Genomic DNA, 10,295 nt, shown 5'->3' with positions numbered 1-10,295 from the left:
TATATATACACACACACACACACTAGGAATATGGTTTAGGGTTTAGAATATTTGACAACTTAAAATATTAGTTTATATCTAAATGCATACTTGCCAAATGCATACCGGCCACAAAATTATATTAGCTTATATCCAAAAACTTAAAATATTTGATAACTTAATAAAGTAAAATAGGAAATTGAATTTTTTAATGATTCATGGATTTTAAGTTGGTTTGCTTTATTGAGCTATCAAATATTTTAAGCTTTTAGATCTAAACTAACATAATTTTGTGGTTAACATGCATTTTGTCCTCACTAGGGATGGGCAACGATTATGGCGAGCGAGTAACCGCGGTTATTTACCCATAACCGTTTATGCTCATACCCGTATAATCGAATTTACCCGTTGGATAATTTCCCAAACTGTTATACACATACACATAACATTTTACAAACGGTTAACCATACCCATCAACGTGTACCCATTTAATCGTAACCGTTTAGTACCCATTTACCTTTTTTTATCCCGTTTATCCTTTTTTTTTTTACCATTTACCCATTTTTCACCCGTCTACATGTTTTTTAACAACTTGAAAATTAAAATAAAAAAACAATTTGTCATAATTTTTTTTTTTTGACAGTTAAACGCTGTTATAGGTACATTCATCATACATTTCCATATTTTAATTTTTTAAGTCTTTATACAATTTCAAACATTGAAATAAATAATTTATGGACGACATTTTTAACTGTTACCTATGAAGGTAATATAATATTTGCTAAGTATTCTTGGGTTACGAAAACTATTTAGAAGATAGTATTCTTTGGTTACGAAAACTGTTTAGAAGACAAAATTCTTGGGTTATTTAAAGTATTAACATAATATATATAATTAGCTACAGAAACCATGCACTATAGTGAATAGCATTGATCTAAGTTTTGTCCGATAGAGAACATGGTTTGTGTTAATTTCACATATATAAAATAAACGGGTAAACGGTTACCTATTTATAACCGCAGTTAATACTCATAACCAATCATTTAAATTTCACAGGTAAAAGGTTATACCCATAACCATTTAGATGAGCGGGTGACCGCGGGTATTTTGCCCATCTCTAGTTCTCACAAGTCCTCAAAACAACGACCTTACGATAGAACCATAGTAACATAATAGAGTCACGCTCTACTAAGGTCCTCATTTTGAGGATCTGTGAGACCCAAATGTATATTAGTCACAAGATTATATTAGTTTAGATTCAAAAGCTTAAAATATTTGACAACTTAGAAAACCAAAACAAGAAAATGAGTTTTCTATGAATTTTAAGTTGGTTTTGGTTTATTAACTTTTTAAGCATTTGAATCTAAACTAATATAATCTTATAACTAATATATTTTTGGTCCTCATAGGTCCTCAAAATGGAGACCTTAAGAAAGGAGCTCCAGTATACCCATAGATCATGGAACAAATAGGGTAATAGAAGAATGGATGAATATAAATTGTCCTGGATCACTACTAAATACTAATTAAATAGAAGATAAAATTAATTAAACTGTACTCTAACATCTCTACTACGAACTCTTTGGAAATATGTCTCTCCTCTCCTGCCCTCTCCAATCAAAACATCTCTAGCTGTGTATGCATGCAGGCGCTATGAACTGCACCAAAACAAAATATAAAATAATTAGGAGGCCACCTTAAAAATTAAAACCCATATATACGTGCTTGCATGTATCGTTTTCATAAGAAAACCCAGTTTTCAAATCTGAGTCTGAAAATTACAACAAAACAAGCAAAACTTCTACGTGATACATCAGAGCTCAGACCAATATATAACGGGTTTCACGTATTAGAAAATCCCCATTACAAGTTTCATGTTTACGTATCAACTGTTGAGAATCAAACACTTGACTTTTGGATCATCATTTTCCACACATGCCAAAATTGAAACACTCTTCATTAGCTAACTAGGTGGAGAGAGACAAAGACAAGGGTACTTCGGTCATTTCACACAAAGAGGGAAGAACGATCGAAGCAGATAGTGAAGATCATAAATAGTACTGCGACTGTCAGTGGAAAATGCCTTGAAGAAACCACTCATTAAAACGAAGAAGAAGAAGACGACCCACGTAATCCTGTTTTTAAATTTCTCTTTCACAATTTGGACCATCAAAACAACACCATACAATCAATGCGTGCACCAAATTAGCTCAAGCAAGCATCGCCATCAACTGCGAGCGTATATTTCTTTATTTGTATATTCTGACAAAACATAATTAACCAAAAAAATAAAAAGGAAATAAAATATATTGATGCATGATGAAGGAAAGGGATGTCACAAAGGTGGGGGAATTGAAACCTCAGATGTTATTGATGACGGTCAAGAGGGGTGCATCCCTCCCTGGCTGTGAAAAGACAATAATTCCCTCAAACCTAACCTAACTAAACCCCTTTCTTCTGAGTATACCCTATCATCTATCTCTATGCAATAAAGAGTTTCATGAAAAAACAAACCCAAATCCTATGTCCACACAAATCAAAACCATCACAACATTCATAAATGCAAAACCCTAATGCGTACAAGGAAAATGAAACTCATTTACACCCCAAATAGAATATTAGTGTGACGGTATTTTAAACCAATTCAGCACTATTAGGTATTAAAAATCAAATCATCATAACATTCATACATACCCAACCCTAATGTACAAGGAAGGAAACTTATCTATATCTAGATAAATGCCATTGTGGCGGTATTTTAAACAACTTACGAATTGAAATATATTTAATTATTCCACGTATCAATGCGTTATTGGTTTAAAATACCGCCACATGCAAGACCATATGTTCATAAATCCAAAACCCCAACAAACCCTCATGTGCAAGTAGGGATACTTATCTACATTTAGGATGTCAATACAACGGTATTTCAAATCATTCATGCACTAATATATTTTGGAATTTTTTTAAACATAAAGAGTGTTATTGACTTAAACTGCCGTGAAATTTGAGGTGTAAGTTGTGTGCAAGACCCTCAACAACAATTAGAACAAGAAATTAACGAAATTGAAATGTATGAATTTTCATCTCAGAAAAAAGGAACAAGCAAAGGGAGGAGGAGGACACATACCTAGAATGAAAATTAGTTAAATGAAAAAGCGGGGAAGGCAGGGAAGAGCAGAAGAAAGACCCATCAACAAGAGGGACCCACACTCCTACCACCGCCTTCCTCGCCCAGATCGGACTTTGCCTGCAACTGGGGTTGCTGGGGCTGCTGAGCCTGATGCTGCCCTTGCGGCTGTTGGGTTTGGAGCAACAACTGAGACTGAAGCTGCAGGTGGAGGTGGAGGTGGGGATTATGGTGAGGCTGCTGCTGCTGAATCTGGTGGTACGGACCGCTATCAAACCCCAGAGCCAAAGACGGCGAAACGGCGTTGCCCAACGCTCCGGCCATCTGAGTGAAGCCGCCCACAGTGACCGAGCCAGGGGACGAGTCAAACCCACTGTTGAATCTCACATGGTCCTGCGCCTGCTGCTGCATTGCCTGTTTACTCTGATCAAAACTCCTGAACATCTCCTGCTGCTCCCTCGCTGCCACGGCCACCGCCAACTGCTGCGCCTCAAAAATCTGTTGTTGCTGTGGCTCTCGAATCATCAACTGCCCGGAAGCAGCCCCGGTTGGAATGCCAATCATTGGAGACATGTACGGCGAAACGGCGGAAGAAGCGTTTCCTTGGAGCTGCTGAGCCATGTAAGTTGGCGGCTGGAGGATGGAGAGCATACCTTGTGGGCCCATGTAAGTGGCGAGCTCCTTCTTGGCATTGAAAAGGTCGGCCTGGACTTCCTTGAGCCGCTGCTGGAGGATGGAAATGAGTCCAACGCAGCCGTAGACGGGGTCGCGAAGGCGGGCCTCCGCCTCATAGGCCAGAGAGTTGACGGCGTCATCGCGCTGAGAAGCGCTGAGCTCGTTGAGGATCTTGGCGACATTGCTGGCACCGAAGACCTTGTGGACTTTGGAAAACTTATGGGGATTGTCAGGTGGGAAGTAAGGCGCGAAGACGCACTCCTGCGTGCACTTCCGCCGCAGAAATTTGCACGCTGCGCAAGGAGAGTTTGACGACGACGAAGACATTATTTTAATAAAAAATTAACCACCTGCAATACAAAAAAAAAAGAAAAAAAAAAGAAAAAGAAAACTCAGAAACCCAAAACGATTAAATTAAATTATTAGAAATCTTTCCCACAAGTCAATATTCGATAATTTGATACAATGCAGGAAAGACAAATGGACTTTCCACCAAGGACAAAACTAGAGAGAGAGAGAGAGAGAGAGAGAGATTAATCTTGTGTAAAATAAGCATTGAAATGTGAGAAATCAGAGGGAAATGGAAAGGGGATTTTTCAGGGAAGCTTCACAGATTTTAGAAAGCCGACATGGTACCATATAATCAAACAGTTTCTTCTAACCAAAGCAAAGCGATAATATTATTAAGAAATATGATTTTATTTTATTTTATTTTTCAGAAGAAGAAAACAAAAACGAAACGAATCGTTTTGGAGTATCTGATGATCATCGAGTGTTGAAGCTTCAAAAATTGCAGATACTGTCAGAAAAAAAAAAAGCTTCAACAACAATGGCTTCCTTTACACACTGCACTCACAGAGAGAGAGAGAGTGGGAGAAAAGGAGAGAGAGAGAGAGAGAGAGAGAGCGACAGTGGAACGGAAAACAATGAAACGAGAGCTAATTTTCTGTCAATTTTACCCAAACGGCGTCGTCGAGAAGAAGCTCTCTCTCTCTCTCTCTAAGAAAACACTCCGATGTGTTTGTGTGTTTGCGTTTGTGCCTCACACCCACACTCTCTCTCTCATCTTTCATCTCTCTCTCTCTCTCTCTCTCTCTCTCTCTCTCTACTTCATAGGTATGGAAATCAAGGAAATCTCAGATCCGCGTAAACGACAATCAATCTGCAAAAACCGAATCGGAAAAAACGGCGGTAAAAACCTCAAAATCTATTAATCTAACCTTTATTTTGTACCTTCGATTTTTAACTTAATCAGCAGAGATTGCTCCGATCACAGTCGACGGCTCCACCTTCTCTCTCTCCCCAAACCGTCAAAGTCCATCAAACACCTGCGATACGACACAGAAGTACAGAACCAGAAACAAACACTGAAATCTTTGAAGAAGGAAGGCGTTTCGCCGATAGGGAAAATTGAGATAGAGATGAAGGGAGGAAGAACAAGAAGGAGAGACCTGTGAGAGCAAGAGAGCGAGAGAGCGCTCGATCCGATCTTCGCAGGATCCCAAACAGAAGAAGCAGAGAGAATGGAAAAACACAAATTTTTATTATTTCGAAGATATGAGAAGAAAAAAAATGAAATTAAGATTATATAAAAAGAAAAATGATGAGAGAGAGGAGAGAGTGGGAGGGGGGAAATTTTTTTTATAAGCGTTATGTGACCGTTGGATTGGGTTTCGGGGGCTTTTTTGGTTTTTTATACGGTATGCCATTACGAACTTAACAAGGAAGGACATGTTCATCTGAGCGACCATTTAGTGCCTTCTGAGTTTCCTCTTTGTCTCTGTACTGTCTGCGTCAATTGTCGATACTACCCCTGTTTGTACGCTTTGCTTGCCTTGGTTTTCGATGCAAGCCTCCTTATTACCTAAATACCCGTATGTATCTCTCTTTTGTCATTTCCCTCTTGATTCATTTACACTTGACTAAAGCTCTATCATGAAATTGTATTATTAGGTGGTTCTTAACAAAAAATAAATAAAAATTGAAGTAGAAAACAAATATATATAAAGATAGTTTACCGACTTGGGTTATAACCAAGTTAATTAAGCAGTGTGCTTCTTTTGATACTTCAGTTCGAATTCTAAAACTTTTCGCACTCTCTCGTAGTTTATTTGGCTAGAAATGCCCCTTTTTGTACACAAATTCAAATTGCGTCATCCCGCGTGCGCACTCACGTAACTTGAAGTTAATTAGAATTTCTCTAGTACAAGAAAAATTGATTATTTCTTATTATTAGAAGGTAATCTACTTTTAATGGAAATGTTGTTAATTAGGTTCCATAAATGATAAAACAAAATTTAATAATCATTCCTGGTAAAAGTCATGAATAAATACTATGTTGTCACTAATCCAAAATTAATAAATTAATTGTGCAGACTGGTTGCTAAACTAAATTGCAACCGATACTAATAGCTGGATAAGGTATGCAAACTTTGAATTTCAAATAACCATATCTGCTTAGTTTATTATCTACCATTATCATCTCTGTCTTTTCTTTTTCTTTTATGTTGGAGAATATCACTTGGTCAGTTGGTTGATATTTGGCTTGATATACCACATATTTGGCTTGATATGCCAAATATTTGTCAATTATATTAAATTTTCTTAAAGAATAGTGAACACAAGTTTAATAAGACTACTTGTATGGTTTAATTTTAAAATATTTCTCAAAAAGTACTTGATAATTAATATTGTTAAAAGTTAATGTCTGGTACAAAAAGTCTATTCGCAGGCATACAAGGCAACACTAATAAGCAAAAACGAAATAATGACATGAAAACGCACAGCGAAATTATAGAAAATAAAAACTTTATCAGAAATTAACATTGTTCATCAAAATTTTAGCATATGCAGGGAGGCTAATAACCAAGTATCCATATTTCATATTACATATCGTTTTGGAACCACGTAAGATCGATGTGTATTAAGAGCCGATTTGGTGGGCTTGATGGAACTGGGTTTCAAGGATAGGATTGGATTGGTTAGGACTTGTAAGATAGGACAGGACTTGTAACCCATGTATAAAGATAGATTAGATAATCCAATCTATTGTGCACTTATAACTAGGGGTGCAACTCGGGCTCGGGTTGGCGGGTTGGAATGTTAACTCAATCTTAACCCAACTTTTACAATTCGGGCTTTGGTTCATGTTGGGTTTCATTCGGGTTTATTTGGGCTCGGGTTTAATTGGGTTAGGGTTTACTTGGGTTGGGTTCGAGTTGCCCAACGTTTTCAAGTTTAATCTTGTAACAACTTAGTTTCCAAGAATTCCTAAAAAAATTAAGTCAAGTAGCATCAAAGCTAGCTAACTTTAATTTCATAAATCAATCTACTATAAGGCTTTAGGATTTAGAGACTATGAATATGGGTTGACTAATCAAATCCTCTTATTCCCTAAAAGCTTAAGTAATTATAAAGGGTAATTTATTAAAAAAAATATTAGAAAGTGCATTGGTTTTTGGACTTGGCTCACTTAGGTGTAGTATGAGCAGTAATTTATATGAGTTACAATCTGGTTAGATTGTGTTTGGTTAGTCGGGTTAGGTTTGGACGGACTATAACTAAAAAAAAAACTCATTTGTTTGGGTTTAAAGTTGGGTTGGACATGAGCGAGTTCGGATTGGTCCAACCCAAGTTGCACCCCTACTCATAATCAATCATGTCCAATCCTATCATTCTCACATTTAACACAGCAAACAATGGACTGAACTGAAGAAATTTTAATTGATCACAATCTATTTCATCCAGCCTACCAAATAACGCCTAATGGATCACAAGCTTAAAAGTTTGAAACGAAATGCCAATGCGCATATAAGTATTAAGTAATTACACACTGGACCTCGCTGGTTCGTGGCATAAATATTCCTTTTCTAGTAGCAGCACGTTTGGATACCATGCACGTTAACTCTACTCAGCCAGGATAATGCTAGAGAGACTAAACTTTCAAACTAAAATATATGTCACAAATATAAAGTAAGCACGTTAATAATCCAACCATCAACACAACATCATTTAGTTTATAAAATTTAATTTAGAAATTCAGTCTTCATAGCATTATTCAATCTGTAAATTTATCAAACTACCACTCTTCACTGTCTCCACACACTACTGCACCTTAGTAAATTGACAGTTGTCACTCTCAGCTGGACACCGGGGCAAAATGGTAAACCCACATTCCCCAGCACATCGGTTCTCGATTCGCCTACTCATACTCCTTCTTCAACCTTCCTTGCAGGCATCAGCAGCGAGCACGAGTTGCGAGAGAGACAAATGGGTGGGATGGAAGGGATGACCTGCTATTGCCGGTCAGACATCAGTCCTCCTCAGTACGGTCAGAGATAGGCCCAAGCACAGTCGTTTTGATTGCCTTTTCCTTTCATTTCGACGTGACCAAACCTTAAGCTTCATCCCGAGAACTGATGGGTGGTTGCATCCTCAGCCGTCAGGGACTGTCACCGCTACCGGCTAATCACGTCGCTCCCTTTGACCGCTTAGCTGGTCAATTAATTTATTTTAATTATTAATTAATTAATTAAATTAGTAGTAATTATGCTTTTGTGTTTCGAGGCTATAAAGGGTTAAGAAAACTTCGAGTGTGTACGAGTCTATTCGAGTCAGCATGTGACCGACCCGAGTACCATGACCTGGTGTCCTTATTTGCGTCAAAACATGGCGCCAGGTGTGAGTTCTCAAGTAGCTGTTCGTGAGCTGGTACAAGAGTAAAAATTGCTCCTCGAAGTTAGGCGTGGATGAGTTTGTGCTTCTTAATTTGGTAAAATTTGTAAAACACAAGCTTTGTAAAATTACCATATGCTGTAAAAAAAAAAAATATTATATATATATATATATGCAACCGACTATTTGAACTTCACATATGTGACAAATTGGTAATTGTGTTCATTTTCATCTACTTTATTTTCTCTTGAATAACATGTGATAAGAACATTGACTCTTTTACGTATATTCTTGCCATTTCACGGTTCTATACCGCAATTGGTTGCAAAATCCCAACCTTTTTCCCTATGTTTTATATTGGATTTAGTAGCTTACAATTGTGAAGCTTTCTTGAGCACGAAGGAAAAGAGATATAACTATTTGGACTGTATTTTCAACAACATTATTATTTAGAAAAGCTAGAAAGATACTGTTATAAGACGTGTCATCATTAAATTAGGATTGTCAAAACAACAACAATAATCAGGTATCAAAACTCATTCAATTCAATAAAAACAGTTAACACTCAACCAAGGCTAGTGATATATAGTATATACCAACTGTAATTTTAAGCATGCAACGAGGAATTCATGTATATATTTATATATATAGTCAAATAATTGTTACAATTCGTGTATTTATACATGAAATATTTTAAAAGTCAAACTATCACTACTACAAAATTGTCTATAATTGGCGGTTCAAAAACCGACAAAAAACGTATATTACTATCGGATTTTAAGCAAAATCCGACAGAAAATAGATGCAGTGGCGCATATAATAAGCGACATAATTGCCTGCGTCAGGAAATGAATTTTCCGACAGAAAATACTCTAAGACCGACAGAAATACTGTCGGTTATAATCGACAGGATATATATTTATAATAAATAAATAAGAGAATTTTTGTCGGATAAAACCGACAGAAAATCTAAAACCGCTAGGAATTCTGTCGGCTATAACCGACAGAGAATTTATCAATAAGAATAAATAAAAGCATTCTTGTCGGATGAAACCGATAGAAAATATATTAATAATTAAAAAAAATATAAACAACCACTTTCTGCGCAATAATCTCTTCTTACGAACTAAAGAGGAGGAACCAAAACACATACAAATCACACCTCTAGTGTATTCATTCTACACAACGAACTAACCTAAGCTTGAGCAATGAGCTAATATACATTGAAAATAAGAACAACCCAATAGCATAATTTCAAGGTTCAATTCAACAGACTGCAAAGAAATCAATACAATGTTACCTTCGACACACGGCGACAGAAGCTCCCTGGTTTTAGTGCCCTTATCTCGCCGGATAATCGTGTTAACCGCGTCATTTGCTGTCCCATAGCGTGTCGAGATTCATGTACTCAACCTTCAACAAAACAAAGCAAAAAATGACCAACGGAACAACCAAAAAGAGCGAATGCAAAACCGAAAAGGAAACGAGAAAAACCTCAGAATTGGCTTTGGAATACATAATTTCCTCTGCTCTTAAAACCACCAAAGGCAGCTTCTTTTGCCACTCCTTGTTCTTCTTCGTTACGGAGCTATGAACCTCATTGACGACCCTAATCAAACAGGTGGTGGGCGGTCGGCAAAATGTGAAAAACAGACACCTTTACCAAGAAATCCATGGAAACAAAAAGGATCCAGTGCCGGAAAATCTGCTGAATGATGGAACCTCTCATGGGTTGGTGCCTATCGCTATGCCAAGCTCGCCGGAACCACTCATTCGGCCTCGGGCCCGGCCAAGGCATTTCGGCAGAGCAGTAGCAGGGCATCTCGACAGATTCAAA

At 37.3% G+C, this 10,295-nt stretch overlaps 1 protein-coding gene across 4 annotated transcripts; it reads right to left on the bottom strand.

The window, feature by feature from the left end:
• Nucleotides 1–1,343: 1,343 nt before the first annotated feature.
• On the bottom strand, nt 1,344–5,434 carry LOC126601441 (LOB domain-containing protein 36-like). 4 transcript variants are annotated; one of them, XM_050268159.1, is made up of 4 exons: nt 5,236–5,434; nt 5,005–5,112; nt 3,110–4,134; nt 1,344–1,637 (listed from the first exon to the last, which is right to left on the bottom strand). In XM_050268159.1, the coding sequence occupies exon 3, from the start codon at nt 4,109–4,111 to the stop codon at nt 3,173–3,175; it is 939 nt and encodes a 312-aa protein (XP_050124116.1). In that variant the 5' UTR covers nt 4,112–4,134; nt 5,005–5,112; nt 5,236–5,434; the 3' UTR covers nt 1,344–1,637; nt 3,110–3,172. The 4 variants fall into 4 exon arrangements, with proteins under 4 accessions (XP_050124116.1, XP_050124113.1, XP_050124114.1 ...); XM_050268156.1 differs by having other exon boundaries at nt 5,018–5,112; nt 5,236–5,433; XM_050268157.1 differs by having other exon boundaries at nt 5,005–5,434.
• Nucleotides 5,435–10,295: the final 4,861 nt, after the last annotated feature.

The sequence above is a fragment of the Malus sylvestris genome, chromosome 15 (assembly GCF_916048215.2).
Source record: "Malus sylvestris chromosome 15, drMalSylv7.2, whole genome shotgun sequence".
Lineage (NCBI taxonomy): Eukaryota > Viridiplantae > Streptophyta > Magnoliopsida > Rosales > Rosaceae > Malus > Malus sylvestris.
This window is presented reverse-complemented; position numbering and strand designations above follow the sequence as displayed.